The sequence below is a fragment of the Scardinius erythrophthalmus genome (genome assembly GCF_964197995.2).
Source record: "Scardinius erythrophthalmus genome assembly, chromosome: 15".
NCBI classification, from domain to species: domain Eukaryota; kingdom Metazoa; phylum Chordata; class Actinopteri; order Cypriniformes; family Leuciscidae; genus Scardinius; species Scardinius erythrophthalmus.
In genome coordinates this window covers 38502121-38525869 of record NC_138235.1, presented here as the reverse complement: position 1 = coordinate 38525869, position 23749 = coordinate 38502121, and the positions used below count along the sequence as shown (strand labels likewise).

The following is a 23749-nucleotide window of genomic DNA, read 5'->3' as shown; positions in this document are numbered from 1 at the left end:
CTGCTATTGTAGGCTCATTATGTAAATGTAAGCCATTAATTTGGACAAACTGGGTGTCTGATGGTAGACAACGTACCTGCTCGGACAGAATCGGCTCAAAGTCGTGCATCTTTGTAAGGGTAAAGTTCACTTTTTTTTTTACAAAGTTACAAACAGTGGCGTGCAAACCACACCGCGAAATGGGGTCTCGTTCTCTCAACACACATGACCGCCTGCTCACACCGTGATTACGTCATTTTTTGCACAGGAACTTTCGTGCTTGTGCGGACGCGTCCAGTATAAACCAAGCTTGACACTGCTATTCTCTTGTCTTGTCATGGTGAGCGTGTGGCTCCCTTTCAGTCGGTCACTCTTGGTGACCGACTAGAAGGAATCTTGCTAGAGAGGCCAATCTACTTCGAGTGTAACTAAAACGAGCCAAAGCACATTGGCATGCGATAATTGCTATCAGCTGCGCTGCATCGCGGCATGAGCATAAAATGAGCAGCAGGTGCATCGCATCTTAAGCTTATCGTTGAGGAGCCGAGCAGTTTATCTCTGCTCTTTACGGAGCAGAAAGGCTGTTTTCACAGGTCGGGTGCACTGTGTGAGAGGGCTGCCTTCAAAGAGTGAAGCACACGACAAACTGCACTATTCCCTGTCTGAGTCGCTGCGGCTGTTCCCCTGTGTGCTTCAGCACTGAGAGAGTACTCTCTAAAAGAGCTTTCACGGGTTTGAGCTTGTGTCTTTTTAAAGATTACATTAAACCAGTGTGTTTCTGGATGCGGTCATTACCTGACGCCGAGGGATGGTCACGATCACGTGTCATGTGTCTGGGCTTCAAACAAGTTGAAATAGTGTTCGTGGATGAGTCATGCTCTCATCGCGGAGTTGCGGTCGAGACTCCAGTACCTCCAAAGAGGCGGGGTCCCCGTGTCTCTGCCTCAATCTAATCCTCCTCAGAGGGGGATGACCAGATGTCGATCACTGCATTGGACGATGAGCCAGACTCCTTTGGAGGTGACTAATCGGCTATGTTGCTTATTTCGGGAACCGTAGCATTGCCTGAGTCAGATCCAGAGATGATGGCCATGCTATCCCGGGCCGCTGAGAGGGTCGGGCTCAAGTGGAACCCACCACTGTGTCCCGAGCCTGAACGATTGTCCCTTGAGGCTGGACGATTGGTTTCTCGGGGTGGGATGCTGAGGTACTTTCCCTGTGGAATGGGCCATTGCTATGCAACTGTGCCCTAACTCCACCTGGCGGAGAAGCCTGTAAGCACTCGTTGGATGTTACCAGCAAGGCCGCCTCTGCCATACACACCATGGCGTTGTCGCAGGTCCATCAGGCCAAGGCACTGATGGACCTGCACGAGGGTGGTGCACGAACTTCATACCGCAACGGACCTCGCGCTTCACATCACGTCCCGTCGCCACATCTCCTGTGCCCCGCTAGTTCAGTTCACCGGCTCGGCTCCTCAGCGAAAACCTTAAGATGCGATGCACCTGCTGCTCATTATATGCTCATGCCGCGAAGCAGCGCAGCTGATAGCAATTATCGCATTGAGATGTGCATTGGCTCGTTTTAGTTACACTCTAAGTAGATTCCTATTCATCGGTAACTAACGTGACGTCGAGAGTGACTGACTGAAAGGGAATCACATGCTCACCATGACAAGACGAGAATAGCAGTGTCAAGCTTGGTTTACTGAGCTCTTCACTGATCTGATCCGCTCCTTTTAGAGATGTCAGTCTGGGCTGCTGAAGAAGGAGGATCAGCAGAAATCAGCAGAGAAACAGGCTGAAGATCTCATTAAAGAGCTGCATCAGGAAATCACTGAGCTGAAGAGGAGAAACACTGAGCTGGGGCCCGTTCTTCGTACGTTGCTTATTACATCCGAGATCAAATGACACATCCAAGATGATATCATCGTGCGAATCATGATCTGGCTAACTCGGTTCTTCGAACACACTTGCCGGATATGATTAGTATCGCTGGATTGAGTTATCTGAGATAATTGCGCGTTCATGAGCTGGTTAAAAGGGGATATGTATCGATAGTAGAAACATTGATCAGCAACGCTGCTATTGGCTGCTCAGCGTGGCCAAAGAGCGCGCTCGGTTTTTCTCCTCAGCAGAGCAAGAACTAATAGTCGAAGTTTATTCGGAATTTTAATGTTTAATCAAAACGCCAGGGTGAAGTACAAGTGAAGTACAAAAATATTCTACATAATGGTAATTTTTTTGTTATATTATAGTCTCTTTTATAAAAGGCACTGTTAAATAAATGGTGTTCTGTTTATAAAAGCAACCAAGAAAAAGGCTGAGAAAAAAATAGAAAAGATCTTAGTAGCCTACACTGTAAAGTAATTTTTGCTGCATTAAATTAAGGCTGTATAGTCATTTCAACTGTTAAATCTTGAGTAATGATGAATTGCTTTGATTTGTGAAAGTGAAAACTGATAAACTTATGTTAATGTAAAAATATTTTGCCATGAGTTATTGATCACATTTTTCCCCAGTGTAGTTCATTGTAATGACATTGTGTTTTCCTCTTTTACATAATACACCAACACTTGTATCTGTTCCCAAGAAAGTGGTGGCTGAAATATGTGCAGTGAGTGGACATTTTCTAACTTTCCAGAGGAAAGAAAATATAAGATCTCACGAATCACGCGGAAAAAAAAAAATCTCAGAAAGAAAGTGCACTATCGCGCTGTGCTGGACTTCCCGTATCAGCTCCGCTTATGAAGCCGGGATCTAATCCTGTTAACATGAAATAAGCCTGCTCCCGAGCAGGTTTAAGTTTGTGCACATGTTGCTATGACAGCAAGTCCAGGATGAGCGTTGAAGAACCAAACAATCCAAGATCATGCCAAATCGCCAACAATCAAATCCAGCTAAGTGAGTTAGCGACGTACGAAGAACGGACCCCTGGAGCAGGAAAACACTGAGCAGAAGAGGAGAAACACTGAGCAGAAGAGGAGAAACACTGAGCAGAAGAGGAGAAACACTGAGCAGAAGAGGAGAAACACTGAGCAGAAGAGGAGAAACACTGAGCAGAAGAGGAGAAACACTGAGCAGAAGAGGAGAAACACCGAGCAGAAGAGGAGAAACACTGAGCTGGAGCAGGAAAACACTGAGCAGAAGAGGAGAAACACTGAGCAGAAGAGGAGAAACACCGAGCAGAAGAGAAGAAACACTGAGCTGGAGCAGGAAAACACTGAGCAGAAGAGGAGAAACACTGAGCTGGAGCAGGAAAACACTGAGCAGAAGAGGAGAAACACTGAGCAGAAGAGGAGAAACACTGAGCAGAAGAGGAGAAACACCGAGCTGGAGCAGGAAAACACTGAGCAGAAGAGGAGAAACACTGAGCTGGAGCAGGAAAACACTGAGCTGGAGCAGGAAAACACTGAGCTGGAGCAGGAAAACACTGAGCAGAAGAGGAGAAACACTGAGCTGGAGAAGGAAAACACTGAGCAGAAGAGGAGAAACACTGAGCAGAAGAGGAGAAACACTGAGCTGGAGCAGGAAAACACTGAGCAGAAGAGGAGAAACACTGAGCTGGAGCAGGAAAACACTGAGCAGAAGAGGAGAAACACTGAGCAGAAGAGGAGAAACACTGAGCAGAAGAGGAGAAACACTGAGCTGGAGCAGGAAAACACTGAGCAGAAGAGGAGAAACACTGAGCAGAAGAGGAGAAACACTGAGCAGAAGAGGAGAAACACTGAGCTGGAGCAGGAAAACACTGAGCAGAAGAGGAGAAACACTGAGCAGAAGAGGAGAAACACTGAGCAGAAGAGGAGAAACACTGAGCTGGAGCAGGAACACACTGAGCAGAAAAGGAGAAACACTGAGCTGGAGCAGGAAAACACTGAGCTGGAGCAGGAAAACACTGAGCAGAAGAGGAAAAACACTGAGCAGAAGAGGAGAAACACTGAGCAGAAGAGGAGAAACACTGAGCTGGAGCAGGAAAACACTGAGCAGAAGAGGAGAAACACTGAGCTGGAGCAGGAAAACACTGAGCAGAAGAGGAGAAACACTGAGCAGAAGAGGAGAAACACTGAGCAGAAGAGGAGAAACACTGAGCTGGAGCAGGAAAACACTGAGCAGAAAAGGAGAAACACTGAGCTGAAGAGGAGAAACACTGAGCTGGAGCAGGAAAACACTGAGCAGAAGAGGAAAAACACTGAGCTGGAGCAGGAACACACTGAGCAGAAAAGGAGAAACACTGAGCTGGAGCAGGAACACACTGAGCAGAAAAGGAGAAACACTGAGCAGAAGAGGAGAAACACTGAGCTGGAGCAGGAACACACTGAGCAGAAGAGGAGAAACACTGAGCAGAAGAGGAAAAACACTGAGCTGGAGCAGGAACACACTGAGCAGAAAAGGAGAAACACTGAGCAGAAGAGGAGAAACACTGAGCTGGAGCAGGAAAACACTGAGCAGAAGAGGAGAAACACTGAGCTGGAGCAGGAAAACACTGAGCAGAAGAGGAGAAACACTGAGCTGGAGCAGGAAAACACTGAGCAGACGAGGAGAAACACTGAGCAGAAGAGGAGAAACACTGAGCAGAAGAGGAGAAACACTGAGCTGGAGCAGGAACACACTGAGCAGAAAAGGAGAAACACTGAGCTGGAGCAGGAAAACACTGAGCTGGAGCAGGAAAACACTGAGCAGAAGAGGAAAAACACTGAGCTGGAGCAGGAACACACTGAGCAGAAAAGGAGAAACACTGAGCTGGAGCAGGAAAACACTGAGCTGGAGCAGGAAAACACTGAGCAGAAGAGGAGAAACACTGAGCTGGAGCAGGAAAACACTGAGCAGAAGAGGAAAAACACTGAGCTGGAGCAGGAACACACTGAGCAGAAAAGGAGAAACACTGAGCTGGAGCAGGAAAACACTGAGCAGAAGAGGAGAGAAACACTGAGCAGAAGAGGAGAAACACTGAGCAGAAGAGGAGAAACACTGAGCTGGAGCAGGAAAACACTGAGCAGAAGAGGAGAAACACTGAGCAGAAGAGGAGAAACACTGAGCAGAAGAGGAGAAACACTGAGCAGAAGAGGAGAAACACTGAGCTGGAGCAGGAAAACACTGAGCAGAAAAGGAGAAACACTGAGCTGAAGAGGAGAAACACTGAGCTGGAGCAGGAAAACACTGAGCAGAAAAGGAGAAACACTGAGCTGGAGCAGGAAAACACTGAGCAGAAGAGGAGAAACACTGAGCAGAAGAGGAGAAACACTGAGCAGAAGAGGAGAGAAACACTGACCAGAAGAGGAGAAACACTGAGCTGGAGCAGGAAAACACTGAGCAGAAGAGGAGAAACACTGAGCAGAAGAGGAGAAACACTGAGCTGGAGCAGGAACACACTGAGCAGAAAAGGAGAAACACTGAGCAGAAGAGGAGAAACACTGAGCAGAAGAGGAGAAACACTGAGCTGGAGCAGGAAAACACTGAGCAGAAGAGGAGAAACACTGAGCAGAAGAGGAGAAACACTGAGCTGGAGCAGGAAAACACTGAGCAGAAGAGGAAAAACACTGAGCTGGAGCAGGAACACACTGAGCAGAAAAGGAGAAACACTGAGCTGGAGCAGGAAAACACTGAGCAGAAGAGGAGAGAAACACTGAGCAGAAGAGGAGAGAAACACTGAGCAGAAGAGGAGAGAAACACTGAGCAGAAGAGGAGAAACACTGAGCAGAAGAGGAGAAACACTGAGCAGAAGAGGAGAGAAACACTGAGCAGAAGAGGAGAAACACTGAGCTGGAGCATGAAAACACTGAGCAGAAGGTGAGAAACACTGAGCTGGAGCAGGAACACACTGAGCAGAAGAGGAGAAACACTGAGCAGAAGAGGAGAAACACTGAGCAGAAGAGGAGAAACACTGAGCAGAAGAGGAGAAACACTGAGCAGAAGAGGAGAGAAACACTGACCAGAAGAGGAGAAACACTGAGCTGGAGCAGGAAAACACTGAGCAGAAGAGGAGAAACACTGAGCAGAAGAGGAGAAACACTGAGCTGGAGCAGGAACACACTGAGCAGAAAAGGAGAAACACTGAGCAGAAGAGGAGAAACACTGAGCAGAAGAGGAGAAACACTGAGCTGGAGCAGGAAAACACTGAGCAGAAGAGGAGAAACACTGAGCAGAAGAGGAGAAACACTGAGCTGGAGCAGGAAAACACTGAGCAGAAGAGGAAAAACACTGAGCTGGAGCAGGAACACACTGAGCAGAAAAGGAGAAACACTGAGCTGGAGCAGGAAAACACTGAGCAGAAGAGGAGAGAAACACTGAGCAGAAGAGGAGAGAAACACTGAGCAGAAGAGGAGAGAAACACTGAGCAGAAGAGGAGAAACACTGAGCAGAAGAGGAGAAACACTGAGCAGAAGAGGAGAGAAACACTGAGCAGAAGAGGAGAAACACTGAGCTGGAGCATGAAAACACTGAGCAGAAGGTGAGAAACACTGAGCTGGAGCAGGAACACACTGAGCAGAAGAGGAGAAACACTGAGCAGAAGAGGAGAAACACTGAGCAGAAGAGGAGAAACACTGAGCAGAAGAGGAGAAACACTGAGCTGGAGCAGGAAAACACTGAGCTGAAGAGGAGAAACACTGAGCAGAAGAGGAGAAACACTGAGCTGGAGCAGGAAAACACTGAGCAGACGAGGAGAAACACTGAGCTGGAGCAGGAAAACACTGAGCAGAAGAGGAGAAACACTGAGCTGGAGCAGGAAAACACTGAGCAGAAGAGGAGAAACACTGAGCAGAAGAGGAAAAACACTGAGCTGGAGCAGGAAAACACTGAGCAGAAGAGGAGAAACACTGAGCTGGAGCAGGAAAACACTGAGCAGAAGAGGAGAAACACTGAGCAGAAGAGGAGAAACACTGAGCAGAAGAGGAGAAACACTGAGCAGAAGAGGAGAAACACTGAGCAGAAGAGGAGAAACACTGAGCAGAAGAGGAGAAACACTGAGCTGGAGCAGGAACACACTGAGCAGAAAAGGAGAAACACTGAGCTGGAGCAGGAAAACACTGAGCAGAAGAGGAGAAACACTGAGCTGGAGCAGGAAAACACTGAGCAGAAGAGGAGAAACACTGAGCAGAAGAGGAGAAACACTGAGCTGGAGCAGGAAAACACTGAGCAGAAGAGGAAAAACACTGAGCTGGAGCAGGAAAACACTGAGCAGAAGAGGAGAAACACTGAGCAGAAGAGGAGAAACACTGAGCTGGAGCAGGAAAACACTGAGCAGAAGAGGAGAAACACTGAGCTGGAGCATGAAAACACTGAGCAGAAGGTGAGAAACACTGAGCTGGAGCAGGAACACACTGAGCAGAAGAGGAGAAACACTGAGCTGGAGCAGGAACACACTGAGCAGAAGAGGAGAAACACTGAGCAGAAGAGGAGAAACACTGAGCAGAAGAGGAGAAACACTGAGCTGGAGCAGGAAAACACTGAGCTGAAGAGGAGAAACACTGAGCAGAAGAGGAGAAACACTGAGCTGGAGCAGGAAAACACTGAGCTGGAGCAGGAAATCTATGAGCTGAAGAGGAGAAACACTGACCTCACTCAAACCGGTATGTGAATATCAAATACAGGGTTTTTGTCTAACTTTTTTTAAAAGTGTTAAATTAATTGTAAGCATCTGTGATGTTCTGGTGATCACCACATTATTATAAAATCACTTAAAGTTTTATCTTCAACTCATGTCATAAGCAGTTAAAGCTGCAGACCATAACTTTTTTGTGTTCAGAATTTATAAAATTTATATAATGAGCAAGTACATCATGAAACCACTTTCCAAGCTGAATCACTACGGTACACCTATAATAAGTGTTTACTGTATATTGGGACTACTTTAGACTGGTTTGGATCGTACTGCTGCAGAGGAGCCCAGTACCTGCGTAACTCGTCATAAACAGAGAGAAGTAGCTCCGGCTACAATGTTCTTCCGCAAGGCGCATGCAGGTCTATTTATTAACCGCTAAAGCCCCAAAAGTTACGGACTACAGCTCTAAAGAAGCATTATGTGAACTTTAGTGACATGTAAAGCACATTATGTAACTATCCTTGTATAAACTTTATTTGAATTTAAATATCTTTATTGTCCACTGGAGTGGAAATTTGTCTATGGCTCACCAACACAAAACTACATCTACATACTCTGTATTTCCAGAGAAGCTGAAATTCCAGTGAATTTCTAACTGGCTAGAGCAACATCATGTTTCAAGGGTCTTAATGTGAGTCAGATAGGCAGTATCAGTTAAGGGGTTTGTGTTCTCTAAGGCTGTGTCATCGGCATATTTAAACAATCTAAAATGTTTCAAGGGCCTTAATGTGAGTCAGATAGGCAGTATCAGCTGGGGGGTTTGTGTTCTCTAAGGCCGTGTCATCGGCATATTTAAACAATCTAAAGTGTTTAACGTTGATCAAAAAGTCATTTGTTAAAAGAGAAAAAAGAACAGGGGAGAGAACGCAGCGTTGTGGACCAATAACCCTGTATTAATATTGAGATCAATCAGCATTTTCAGGAGAATGTGTGTCTTCATTGAATTAAAAGCTGAGCTAAAATCTATGAATAAAACCTTGGCATATCCTTTAGGATGCATAAGATGTTTAGTAACTGTATTAAGCAGGGTCAGCACAGCATCATCTGTCTCTCTGTCTATCTTATATGTGAACTGGAGTGGATCTAGTAAGGACGCCACAGTGGAGGTCAAATGACTGGCCTTGTTATTGAGAGCTTGTTATAAGGGGAAATTTTCAGTTTTAGTTTCAGACAATATCTTCTGAATCTATCTTTCAAAATTTTATATACAACTTAATACAATCGATCAATAGTCCAGTTTAAATGAGTGGGACAGTCCACATATTGCTTTAGAGTAGGTCAGTAGATATTCAGATAAGTCACAGAAATGAAAGTCTCCAAGAATTAAAACAGGTTGACCTGCAGAGCGAGTGCATCATTGTAGCTCTTCGCTATTCTCTCCTGCAGCATCAACGTTCGGTCCGAGTACATTAGTAAATCTGACCGTGATCTTGCCGTTCTCCCTTGAGAGATAAAATGGGCTAAAGAAATTGTTTTCATGTCAATCTGTGTTCATTTTGGCCACGAACATTACTTTAATTCAGCGCGTGCAGCACAGCAGAAATAGACTCGGTGTGGAAACGATCTCTGCACTGCTGAATACACACCGCACCTGGACCGAAGTGTGAAAGCTCTAACCTGTTAACATGGGTGCGGAAAAAATACGCACCGCATACGCACTGCAAATGCAGTATATGTGAAACGGACGTGACACTGACGCTTTTCTGTCAGTGGTAGAGTACCGGCTACATGCGAGAAGTAGCGATTCGCAATGAAAAGTGCAGGTACGCTTAAGAGTGAAATGTAGAAGTGCTGGTACCGCCCCACTTCAAGCACTGGTTTGGTCTTAAACGCGACTGCTCTCATGTTTTGCCGCAGGACAGCAAATGCGAGTGAATTTTCTGTCATCTTTGCAGGACTGTGATATGAAGAGTGTGCAAAGTAACATTTTAGCAACTGTGTGAAAGTGAATAGCACATAAAAGGCACAATGCCGGTATATGAGCACAGAGATCCCGTCACTGACACACAACCAGAAGTCTGACTATAAAATAAACTGTCTAAGGTTTCCTCACTTCACAAGGACAATATAGACAGCAAAAATAACACTTCTTTTTACACTGAATAATAATTATTACAGCTTTAATAAAAATACAACTTGACATTTCTGCTTTTAAACCCTCTGTTATGATTGTCTCATAGACCTCCATCATACGTATATTTACTGCAATAACATTCTGCATTTTGTTTTACAAACTGATGGACGTTCAACATTTCCACTGATTCTGCCAGTAGAGAAACTCACTGTTAACCTGAAATTACTGCTATGAAAAATTCATCATTATATTGTCATCTGTGTCCACAGGGTTGAAGTTTGTGCAGAAGTTTGCAGGTACAGTGTGACTGACACCGATACACTCACAATACTTTTGTTTATAATGTACACATGAAAATGTTTGTTCTGAAGTTGATTGATAATGTCTGATCTCTCTCAGTGGATGTGACTCTGGATCCTGATACAGCGGATCCACGTCTCATCCTGTCTGATGATGGAAAACAAGTCAGTCATGGAGACATTTGGCAGAAAGTCCCAGAAAACCCAAAGAGATTTGATAAGAGTTCTTGTGTTTTGGCAAAGCAGGGATTCAGTTCAGGGAGATTTTACTATGAGGTGCAGGTGAAGGGAAAGACTGAGTGGACTTTAGGAGTGGCCAGAGAATCCATTAACAGGAAGGGGGAGATCAGACTGAGACCTGAGGATGGATACTGGACTTTGATTCTGATGAATGAAAATGATTATGTAGTTTTTGATAGTCCATTTGTCTCTTTATCTCTGAGAGTGAAACCTGAGAAGGTTGGTGTGTTTGTGGATTATGAGGAGGGTCTGGTCTCTTTTTATGACGTGGAGTCCAGATCTCATATCTACTCTTTCACTGGTCAGACTTTCACTGACAAACTCTATCCATATTTCAGCCCAGGCGATAATGATGGTAAAACTCTCACACACACATACACACACACACTCATGCACACTTGCACACACTCACGCACACACACACACACATGCACATACACACTCACACACATGCACACACTCAATCACGCGCACACACACACACACACATTCACACACACACACACACACGCACAAACACTAACACACACACACAGACTCACTCTCACACACACACTCTCTCACGCACACGCGCGCACACACACACACACACACACACACACACACAGACTCACTCACACACACACATACTCTCTCACACACACACAGACTCACTCACACACAGACACACACACACACACAGACACACACACAGACACACACACTCTCACTCTCTCTCACACACGCATGCACACACACACACACTGCAACGCCACAAACATGTAAGTAACCATGTTTACTCTAATGCCTGATCTCTGATCAGTGATTTCTGATGTGTAATTGTAACAGATGTTCTCTCAAAATCATTCAATACTGTTTATGCATCAGTAAATCAAGCCAGTGACTAAATTATAATTATAATAAATGATCAACTTCACATTGTTTCCCTTAGTAGCATGAAAACAATGTTATTTAAAGTGATTAAATCAAAATGGCTGCCTGTCTGTAGTGTGTGTGTTGTTGATCTCTGCTTCTTTCCAATTTAAAAGGACATCAAAGACTGTTTTAAGGCTTACGTTGGATTTCTATCTGCATTATTATTATTACCATCACTAATTCATTGCCAAAATGAGGGCATATTTTACACTTGTTTATCTGCTCGGCTGCCTGATGCTGTGGATCCCTATGGACGGCGTGCTTAATGCTAATGAGGGGAGAGATACACCTGCACCGTATTCGTGGATTATTCCGAACATTGTGAGCTCCCTGGAGCCGGTTGGTGGAGATCCTGTCATGAGGCCTTGGGTTGAGAGGTGCCTTTTTGGTCGGGCGCCTTTTATTCTGAGGGATGAATCGAGAGGTCTGCGATGTTTGTGGGCGCGTGGAAATGGAAAGCTGTCTCCCTATGCGACGTTCATATATAGGGACAGTTCGACAGCCGGCGCAGCACGGAAGAGCTGGTTGGTCTTTCTTTTGCTCTTAATATCGGGCAATATTCATCCTAATCCAGGCCCAGAACTTGCGCAGCTTCAAACTCCTGCTGAGTTCAAGTCTAGTAATGGTTTGCGTCTTTTTCACCTCAATGTACGCAGTCTGGTAAACAAAATAGACTTAATAAGAATATGGGCTGATTCAACGAACTCTGACATTATTGTTTTATCAGAGACATGGTTAAATAAGTCAATTCCTAATACTATGATACATGTTGAGGGATATAATGTTTTTAGATCGGATCGAACAAAAAAAGGTGGTGGAGTTGCAGTTTATATTAAGTCTAAGCTAAACTGCACTTGTATATTATCCATCAGCAAACCAAACTGTTTTGAACTTTTGGCAATTAAATTTGTTTTTGTTAATGGTCCAGATATCATCGTTGTTGGATGTTATCGTCCCCCTTCGGCTTCAAGTGAAGCTATTACTTCACTTACGGACCTTCTCCATAACTGGACTAAATCAGAGCTTATTTTCCTCGGAGATTTAAACTGGGATTGGTTATCACAAATGTCTGACCCACTCAAGGGTATTTGCGACTCTCTTTGTTTGGATCAATTGATAAATTTACCCACCCGGTTAAATCATAAAGATCTAGTTAAATCCACGCTACTTGATGTTATTTTAACTAATGCTCCTCATAGATTATCTGCGGTTGGAGTTTTTTGTAATGATGTAAGTGATCATTGTGCAATAGTATGTGTAAGGAATTGCAGGATTCCAAGGAGTAAACCACGTTTTATTTTAAAACGTCAATTTAAACATTTTAATGATCAAGCCTTTCTGCAAGATATTTATAATAGTGATTTATATGTTGTTTCACAGATACCCGATGTTGATATGGCATGGGAGTATTTTAAATGTACTTTTTTGACTATATGTGACAAACATGCACCTTTTAAAAGGTTAAGAGTAAGAAGTAGAGATAATCCCTGGTTTAATGAGTCAATATCTTCTCTTATAAAAAATAGAGATAATGCATGGGCTAAAGCAAAGAAAACAAATAATAATATGGATTGGGTAAATTATAGGACAATAAGAAATAATTGTACAAAATTGGTAAAAAAATCTAAATGTGACTATTATATAAATATGATGAATGAAAATTTGAACAATCCGACTAATTTCTGGAAGTTGACCCAATCAATTGGTGGTAAAAAAACCTCCACCAGTCTGCCGGACTGTTTAAAAATAAATGAGAGCGTAATACGGGACAAAGATAATATTGTAAAAGCTTTTAACAACCATTTTATCAATGCTGACTTAACTACAGATTTTAGTAATTTAAAGGAGCATAATGTAGAAGGCAATGTGGCAAACGCTTCATGTTGTCCTCAGCTGTTCACTTTTACTCCTATCTTAGCTACACAAGTTTATAAAGCCTTATCAAATTTGGATTGTAAAAAATCAGCGGGATCTGATAAAATAGAGCCTTACTTTTTAAAAATTGCTGCAGATCTTATAACAGAGCCCATCACTTCAATTTTAAATTTAAGTTTAAAATCAAATGTTATTCCTCGTGCATGGAAATCAGCTATGATTCTACCTTTGTTAAAAGGTGGTGATCCATCTGAGATGAATAATTACCGTCCGATTTCAAGGTTGTCAGTGATGGCAAAAGTATTTGAATCTTTTATAAATGATCAAGTAAAACAGTTTTTAACTGAAAATAAAATTTTAAATGAATTTCAATCAGGCTTTAGATCAGGTCACAGTACTATAACTGCAGCCATGCTGGTCACTAATGATATTATTAAATGTTTGGATAGTAAACAGCATTGTGCAGCTTTATTTGTAGATCTCTCCAAAGCATTTGATTCTGTAGATCATAAACTACTGTTGCAGAGACATAGTTGTGTGGGTTTTAGTGAAACAGCTCTAAACTGGTTTAATAATTACTTATTTGAAAGAACTCAATGTGTCTCTGTTGAAAATTTTATATCAGCAGAACAAACAATTAAAAAAGGTGTCCCACAGGGTTCTGTTTTAGCACCAATTTTATTTTCTATTTATATCAATGACATAGGTTGTGGGATAACCCCAGCTAGAATTCATCTATATGCTGATGACACAATCATTTACACAGTAGCACATTCTTTGAACCAAGCCATAGAGTTTCTGCAAGATTCTTTTCGGTCTTTGCAACTGTCATTGTCAAATTTGAAATTGGTTTTAAACACACAAAAAACTAATTATATGCTTTTCACCCGTGGTTCCATTAAAACAGATTGCCCGATTTTAACTTTAGAAGGGGACTGTATAGAAAGAGTAAATTGTTATAAATACTTAGGCATATGGCTAGATGAAAAATTAGGTTTTAATGTACATATTGAAAATCTCTTGAAAAAGCTTAGACCAAAACTGGGTTTCCTCTTTCGTTTAAAGAAATGTTTTCCTTTTGAAGCAAGAAAGAGAATTATTCAAAGTTGTTTCCTCTCCGTATTAGATTACGGTGATGTGATTTATATGCATGCAAGTTCATCTTCTATAAAAAAGTTAGATTGTGTATACCATGCTGCCTTGCGCTTTGTGACGAGTGCCTCTTCACGCACTCATCATTGTACCTTGTACGAATTGGTGGGTTGGACTTCTTTGTTTCAAAGGAGAAAAATACACATGTTAATGTTTATTGCTAAGGCATTGTTAGGAAAACTACCAATTTATATCTGTCGTCTTTTATCGTATTACACCTGTACTTATAGCACTAGATCTAGTGCTAAATTGCTTTTAAAGATTCCTAGAGTACGTTCAGAGCTTGCTAAAACTGCCTTCTCTTCCTATGCTCCCTGGTTATGGAATGAGCTGCAGAGTATAATAATGATAGAAGCACTCCCCTCTTTAAAAGTTTTTAAAAATCTCTTATTGACCAATTTAAGGGAAACAATTTAACCAATTTAAGTGTGTATGTTTGGTTAAGTAGCTTGTGTTGTTATTTTGAGTGCTGGACAAAATTTTATGAAAGATTCTGAGTTTTATGTTTGTATGTTGTTTATGTGAAACTTTCTGTGCTGCCATTTTGGCCAGGACTCCCTGGAAGAAGAGATTTTATATCTCAATGGGACTATCCTGGTAAAATAAAGGATAAAAATAAAAAAATAAAAAAATATACAGAAAGCGATCAAAGAACGGTCCCTTTATAATCGCTGGAGCTGTCAATCAAACAGTTTATCTGGACACTTGCCAAAACTCCCTGTTACGCCCTTATTAGGGAGCAACAATGAAAGAGGAGAAAACGTTTACGGCGGTTACAGTACTCTTTTTATTTACACGTTCTTCATAACAAAGACTGTCTCTCAAGTTCTCGCAATACACCGCAACGCCGATCAACATCTCGGTCCTGGCCAGGGATCGATGTGACAGAATGGAACGCTCACTAAGGACGCCAAACAGGAAGCTTTTATTGACAGGCACACCTGTGCACCGGTGCACCCAATCCACCTGATTACCTCAGTTCCGCAGTGCACCTGTAGGAGGAGCAAAACACACCCAGACACGGCAAAGACGACAATACAAAGTATACAGCCGTGACACTCCCGTTATGTAATCAATGACACTGTTACACTGCACAACTAAACTCTTACATCGTGTTTGCATTGTTATTTTGAAAGCATTCGTGAGAGTGCAGAAATCATGTTGCAATGATGAGAGTTCAGTGTACTCTCGCTCGGGTCGGGGCGGTAACATTAGCCAATCACAGCAGTGGGCATTTACAATGATGTCTCACAGCCAATCACGGAAGTGGGCGTTTACACTGAAGTCTCACAGCCAATCACAGCAGTGGACGTTTACACTGACGTCTAACAGCCAATCACAGCAGTGGGCGTTTACACTGACGTCTCACAGCCAATCACAGCAGTGGGCGTTTACACTGACGTCTCACAGCCAATCACAGCAGTGGGCGTTTACACTGACGTCTCACAGCCAATCACAGCAGTGGGCGTTTACACTAACGTCTAACAGCCAATCACAGCAGTGGGCGTTTACACTGACGTCTCACAGCCAATCACAGCAGTGGGCATTCACACTGACGTCTCACAGCCAATCACAGCAGTGGGCGTTTACACTAACGTCTAACAGCCAATCACAGCAGTGGGCGTTTACACTAACGTCTAACAGCCAATCACAGCAGTGGCCGTTTACACTGACGTCTCACAGCCAATCACAGCAGTGGGCGTTTACACTGACGTCTAACAGCCAATCACAGCAGTGGGCGTTTACACTGACGTCTCACAGCCAATCACAGCAGTGGGCGTTTACACTGACGTCTAGCAGCCAATCACAGCAGTGGGCGTTTACACTGACGTCTAACAGCCAATCACAGCAGTGGGCGTTTACGCTGACGTCTCACAGCCAATCACAGCAGTGGGCGTTTACACTGACGTCTAGCAGCCAATCACAGCAGTGGGCGTTTACACTGACGTCTAACAGCCAATCACAGCAGTGGGCGTTTACACTGAAGTCTCACAGCCAATCACAGCAGTGGGCGTTTACACTGACGTCTCACAGCCAATCACAGCAGTGGGCGTTTACACTGAAGTCTCACAGCCAATCACAGCAGTGGGCGTTTACACTGACGTCTCACAGCCAATCACAGCAGTGGGCGTTTACACTGACGTCTAACAGCCAATCACAACAGTGGGCGTTTACTCTGACGTCTAACAGCCAATCACAGCAGTGGGCGTTTACACTGACGTCTCACAGCCAATCACAGCAGTGGGCGTTTACACTGACGTCTCACAGCCAATCACAGCAGTGGGCGTTTACACTGACGTCTCACAGCCAATCACAGCAGTGGGCGTTTACTCTGACGTCTCACAGCCAATCACAGCAGTGGGCGTTTACACTGACGTCTAACAGCCAATCACAGCAGTGGGCGTTTACTCTGACGTCTCACAGCCAATCACAGCAGTGGGCGTTTACACTGACGTCTAACAGCAGACACGCCCCTTCAAACAGAAATCAGAGGCTAAAATCAGGAAAGAAAACGGCCATTTGTTTCTAAATTGTGACAATTTTTTGATGTAAAAATTATATTAACATTATAAGTGAACCTCATTATAAAAAAAAACTATTTATGGTTAATAAGTTAACAAAGCATAATCTAACTCTTTATATATGAGCGAATTAAACAATAAACCATTTATTAATTACAGTGACAATGAATGAAGATCTCATTATTCATTATAGTCTATTAATGTATTAACTACAGTTTATAAACTGTTAATTAACTATAATAGTTTGTAAATTATTTGTAAATACTTTATTACTGTATACTTATAAATTGTTACCGATTTTACTTACAATTATAACAAAAAAAATTATATGTGATAAACAAAGTGCAAAACCCTGTATATTCAGGCCTTTAAAAATCAATCATTGACAAAACATCAACTATAATCAAATGTTTGTGAGATATATATTTGTGTGATTTGGTTAAAAAATTATATTTCATCACGGCTATATTTGAATGGGCAATTTATTATGAATCTGTATATTTCTAATAAACACAATGATTTGTTTGCTTTTCTGTTTCATTTATACTTTGCTTTTGCTTTTCAAATATACTATGAATTTGACATATGATTTAATATTATATATGGTTAAATTGTACATAATATGCTACACTTTCTGTGTTTCTACATGTTATTTTGTAAGGAAATCTCTGAAGCCATTTCCTCTCTCTCCTCTCCAGCTGTAAACATTGATTACTTGTGAAATATTGAGGATCTTGTTTTATATTGTAATAACGGCATCATCTGAATAAAGACAAGCATTCAATTCTATAACTGATATTAAGTATAATCTAAAAATCTTGGTAATTATTATGCAAATACACATTGGAGAACAATGAATATCTGCTCACATAAACATTACAACACACAGACAGGATATAATTTAAACATGGAGGATCTTTATTGTTGAATTACATTAATTGTGAATGAAAATACTGAATTATTATTCAATGTAAATGATCCTTAAATTTAGTACATATTCTTCAAGAGAAGCGAGAACATTAGAAGGCTTCACAATGACAGTGTTTTTCACTTTGCTTTTACCACAATATCAGCAATTTGTCACTTAACAATTAAAAAAACTATTATCTCAGTTTGTCACTTTCATCTTTCACATCCATCAAGTCTAAAAATTGTCAGAAATTGTCAAATTTCTGTTCTATTGTGAATTCTATTGTGGCAAATGTAAAGCAAAAAGAAATGGACGGGAACTAGACAGAAAGAAACAGAAGTATTTGTTTTTACATGTTTAAGGTCAATTCTGTCATGTTTATATGATCAAATATAGTAGATAATACAGTATAACTGCTTGTCAAGACCAAGAAACATCATTATTAGTGTCATTTCCCCCATAAGAGACTAATCCAGATTCACTGAATTCAGAGTTACTGAACTGAATCTGATAAATAGCAGATTCTGCATGATATTGTGAGTCAATCTACTCTGTCAACTTATAACAGTAATGAAAAACATACTTTTGTATATAATGTATAGCATAAGCTACATTCATACATTTATACTTGTTTTATAGTCTTTAATTTTTAAATTGATTGAAGGAGAACATGGGCAGGATGAGGATTAATATGTTTCTTTCTTAATAAAACAAGAAATAAATGTCAGATAATCAAAATAGCAGCCCTTCATTAATATATCATTGTTAAAAAGCAGCGTTTACAAGAGTTTTACACAGATGAGAAATAAAACTGTAGAAAAGTGACTTTAAAAAACTTTTGATTGAGTGAAAACATCTTTCTGGAACACAGCAGACAAATGTCATGAAAAAGTTAAAAAGATTAAATGATGAAACAAAATCATCTTCATCATCATCATCATCATCATCATCATCATCATCATCATCATCGCTCTGCTCAGCTGTGGTTTCTCTCTTCAATAAAGACACAAACACACACACACACACACACACACACACATTGAATCTGGGTCACAAGAATGTTGTGTTATTTGTATATACAGTATTATTTGATGTTTGCATGTGTGAACTAGTATTTACTTGTATTTTATAAGGTGTTTTATTACATTAAGGTGTTTTAATGAGTGTGTATTGCAGGGAATTAAGCTGCATTTTCTAAATTCTGATTGGCAGTTGAGAGTTTGAGAGTTACCATGACGACTGCATCCTCAGACAACACAGAGCAGCGCTTCAATAACACTCGTTTCTCTCACGCTCATTTAAAGCTAAAGGTTAGTAAAAATCATCACATTTCAGAGCAAAAAACTGTTACTCAAATGCTTTAACGTCTAACTATTGCATTTCAAGTGAAAGTTAATTTTATTAATCATTTTAGTATAGTTATGTCACAGAAGTCTGATAGTGTATCATTTAACTTACCAAAGATCAGTCTGCTGTGTGAAAGAGTCTGAAACATTTATTTATATGTACATTTATGTATGATAACACTTTAGTCCAATTCTCACAGTTAACTAGGTGCTTATAGCATGTATATTACTAGGATATTGGCTGTTTATTACTTATAAAGCACATAATAATGCCTTTATTATGCAAGACCATATTCTACATCCCATAATCCTACCCAATACATTACTAACTATTAATAAGCAGTAATTAGGAGTTTGTTGAGGCGAAAGTCGTAGTTAATAGTTAGTTAAAAGTGAGAAGTCTTGTAAACTGGTCTAACTTGTGCATTTCCCCTTCAAAAACCTGAAATTCAAATAAATCCTCGTCCATAAAGCCATCAAAACAAGATCATTTTATGTTTGGAGCTGAAATAATACAACGGCACACATAACCGGAGCTGAACTGGAGAGAGAGTTCACACAGTCCCAAACACTTTTCCTTTACTATTGCTGTATGAGCCGTGGATCTCAGATACAGTGAGATATGTGTGATTTATGTCACTTGGAGAAGGAATATTTTCTCAGTGGAGAAATACATAATATTCTTTGAGTATTAGTATTATCAAAACTGCTCTCTTACTTCTCTTCATTGTTCTGTCAGTCATGACGTCCTCCGCTGATCACAGGACTCACAACACTGTTCCTATAGAGGAGGAGAGTCGAGAGAAGACGGTAAAGAGACACAAACTAAACTCCTTAAACACAGTTTGAAATGCAGGTTTCCTATGTTGATGTTGGTGCAGGTCATTTTGAAGAGCTCATAACTTTTATTTCAGCCAGTTTGATTGGACAAACGGTGCAAAATGAGTCTTGAAATTGTGTTTTGCAGAAAAGAAACATTACACATCTTAAATTTGTATATATGCCAAAAGTTAATTTTGTCAACTTTCAAGAGTACACAGCTAAACTAAAAGCCACCAAACTAAATTTTGAAGTCATTAAATGGTTTTCAAAATAATTATTCAAATGACTAATATGGAATTAATATGAAATGAATATGGAATCTATACCTGTGTGTTTCTCTGTGTGTCTCATCAGCTGGATCAGACACAGACAGACGTTCATCAGATGATCCTGGACAGAATGAAGATGATTCAAGAGATCCAGAACTCAGTAGAGCTGAGAAAAGTGAGTGGAAGTAAAAATGCTACATTAATATTGCATTATAACATTTCAATCTGCTTAATAAAGTGCTCAATTAAATAAATTAAAACATTTTAAGTGACATGAGGCCAGTAGATGATGAGAGAATTTAAAATTTAAAAATAAGAAAGCATACTTCCAGTCTACTTTTTATGTATTTCTCAGAATATAACTAAAATTGCAAGTAAACAACTTATACTGACAGAAAAGTATATTTGGCCAATATTTGTTCTCAATCTTTTGATGGAGATATACTTAAAACTATATTAAGTATTCAAAGTTGGCTTGTAGTTGTCTTTACTCTTTTGATTGAGTATCCTATCCAAATAGTTTTACATACTGTCATATAAACTTAAATTGTTTGAAAATATTGATTTATAAAGAAAATGTTCCTTATTCTGAGTATTGGTAGTGTACACAAGAAATGACTTCAAATCTACTTCACTCTTTCCCCGTCACTGACTGAATTTTCCAGATATCCATGATCCCTTTCAAGAGCTACAATCGATGCTGCGCTGCTTAGCGCATTGGGAACATCTTTAAACGTGACCAGCTGTGAATATAGTGTGTAAACCATAGACTGTAAAAAAATATGGACAAAGCGTCTGTGACGTCACCCATAGACTTCTGAAGAAAGTCACAGAAGTCTGAAGACTTTCCGTTTATGGGGGGTATGGGCGGCGCCATCTTGGAAAATCTTGGGAAATCCAATGTTCAGAAAGGATACAGAGGTGGTATGATGTGTTGTGTCAGATCATGGCCGAGACGTCAAATTTCAGGAATTCCACTCGGCGCAGCCTATGCTCGTTATCAAGCTGTCAATCAAAGTTAACCACGCCCTTATTTGTCATACATTTATATTTAAATATGATCTAAACTAACGAGTTAGAAAAAAATTCACCCCCTCACAGTTGTCAGGCACTCGGAACCTATCGAAAAATACAATAAAAGTCCATGGGACCAACCTGTAAAAACACGAATTTATGCTGTGAAAACGGACATTTTAACATGGGGGGCTATGGACATTTGCTCCCTTTTGGGACCTGCCCCTAGCGGATTTTCGATGTATTGCAGTTTTTCGCACTTCCGGGTAGGCTTAATTTTTCAGATTAGAACGTTGCCGCTTGCGTCAATAGAATTGACCCGGAGGTAATATAGCCTCGGTCGGTGACGTCATCGGCGCGCACCCGTGACACGAGGCTATAAATAGATGAGCCACAGGTGCATCATCAGGTCTTTTGTTTTCAGACCACTCTGTGTATGTGTGTCAAGCAATCTCTCTCTCTACAAAACTCACTTCAGATCTTTGTTAGGAGTTAGTGTTCAAAACTGGCAGTGTGCAGATTTCTCTCTTTCTCTTCTCAACATACAAATGAAAAGAGTTCAAGTTAAAAGAAATCAGCTGGTTAAAAATGAGTGAACAGCAGAGTAAGCGCTGTGTGTCCCTCCATGTTCTCGTCCTATGTCAGAACTGGATACACACACTTACTGCTTTGTTTGTTTGGGGAAAGAACATGCTGCCCTTGCATTTGAGCATGGTGATTGCGAGCACAGTGGAATGTTCACAGTTAAAGTGCTTCGCGTTCGCTTTGCTTATTTCAAAGGGGTAGCGCCCACAATGATTGTGGGGCTCGCGTGTCGATCTGGCTGAGGAGCGAGAGACGGTGCGTCCCTATCGCTAGCTCTCTCTCCAGATCCCGATGTCCTTTTTCCTGACTACCGAAGCGTGCCACGGCGCTTCTTCGGCTCGGGCAGAGTTCATTGAATCTCGTGAGTTCGACGCCTCCGAGCGTTTCTCCCGTGATAATAAAAGGAGAACTGCTCGGAGCGATCGCTCGTGCAGTGGCCAGATTAATCTGATCACAACAAAAAGAGTCCCATAAAACACTCACAGTCTATAAATAAAGATTGTAATATTTGTCTCTTGTGTCCTCAACATCGAGCCATCTACTATCGCGGGTGCGAGGGCATGCGATTATATGATACTGCCTCAGTTTGGAGAGACGCTCGCGGGCTATCTCTCCCCTGGGATCACATTATCAGATGCATTTTCAGCGGTCAGACTGGTACTGCGCTGTACACTATGACTGTGTTACAGGCATACCAGGTTGATCTTATGAAAGATTTAAACACAGCCTATCATCCAGACCGTTTGCTTGTCTGATTGATTTTGGCTGTGTTTATTGCTGAGGAACTGATATGTATTGTGTACATATATATAATATTTTATATGATGTAATTGGCCACATTTCTGAGGAATTAAAGCTGCCTCCGAACACTTCTCTCGTTATGATAAAACGTTTGAGAGGTTCTCGAGGTGGTGACTCGTGTGAAGGCCGGATTACAGCTAGACTGCCCTCCTTGAGGATCTCCATGACGTTAACTCGTTCATGGGGAAAACCTTATTCTTCGTGCATCTTTGTGCCCTCGACGTCTTAAGACTATCGTGGGTGCAGGGGTGTGTGGTTATACGATGATGGGCCAGGGACGGGACGAGGCATTTAAATCAAACAGCTCCTACCTGACACCCTCACGAAACCACTGTACTTCCTCGGCACCTCTGGTGATTCGGGGGGGGGGGGGGCAGCAGTTTCCAGCAAAATGTTAGATGTTCTGTTGCTTCCTGCTGTCATCCAGGACACGGAACATCTAACATCCCCTCAAAAGTAAGTGTTAAAATTGATACCACTCTCAGAGAGTCTGGCAGTGAGGAAACTTCTAGAAGAGACTGTAAATGGTTCGTACTCTGAAAAACTAGACAAAGTCTTTAGCAAAAAGAATCAATTCATAAGCCCCTCCCTTTGCACCTGTTACTTGTTTCCTGATTACCTATCGGGTATTAATTGACTGCATGTCTGGTGTTGATTCATTATGAGCATTGAGAATAGCTGGATGGCTGAAACGTCTGCTCTTGCTCTATTAAAATAATTGATTCTTTTTGCTAAAGACTTTGTCTAGTTTTTCAGAGTGCAAACCATTTACAGTCTCTTCTACATTTTATTGGTTTTCACGCACCTGGACTTACAACTAGCCTTCATCTGAGCGCAACAATATTTCCTTGTCAGTGAGGAAACTTCTGCCAGGTTTTTCTGTGTGGGTATTAAGTACAGTACAAATAGGATACAGAATCCAATTTATTAATCATCCTCCGCGTTTCAACGGCGTGGTATCCACTTCCGTGAGACCGGAACTGGCGCATGTACTGTCACAAGAACTACAATCTACAGATTATATGAAACTACAATCAGTTTAATGACAACAGGTCATTAAACTGGGCGCGAGACTGGCGGAAGCACTGCTGATAGCGGCCGTCATCCAGGCGCAGCTGCTGGAAGAAATGAAAAGTGAAACTCGCCAAACTGGGTTCGCCTCCGAAGGGTCTGGTGGACCCAAATACGGCGACGATGATCCCTACGCCGCTCTTTTGCTCTCCAGAGCATATACAGAGCGATAACTCTCTCGATAAATGATCGATCAACATCAGATATCTTGTAAAAAGATGGCCGCCAACAGGTTTCGAAACTTTTGCCTCTGACATGCGTAAATTTCGCTTCAAA

At 41.6% G+C, this 23749-nt stretch overlaps 2 protein-coding genes across 2 annotated transcripts in view; both read left to right on the top strand.

Annotated features, from left to right (window-relative positions):
- LOC308703248 (E3 ubiquitin-protein ligase TRIM39-like) overlaps nucleotides 1-23749 on the top strand; it is a gene marked incomplete at its 3' end in the record, with an annotated part of 40638 nt that overhangs the window by 6076 nt on the left and 10813 nt on the right. The window lies entirely within an intron of this gene.
- btr31 (bloodthirsty-related gene family, member 31) lies at nucleotides 1304-23646 on the top strand (the record flags this gene model as incomplete). Its single annotated transcript, XM_081385826.1, has 7 exons — nucleotides 1304-1438; nucleotides 7456-7546; nucleotides 9922-9948; nucleotides 10052-10546; nucleotides 19651-19721; nucleotides 20088-20177; nucleotides 23455-23646. 7 exons carry the CDS (start codon nucleotides 1304-1306, stop codon nucleotides 23644-23646), a joined length of 1101 nt encoding a protein of 366 aa, XP_081241952.1.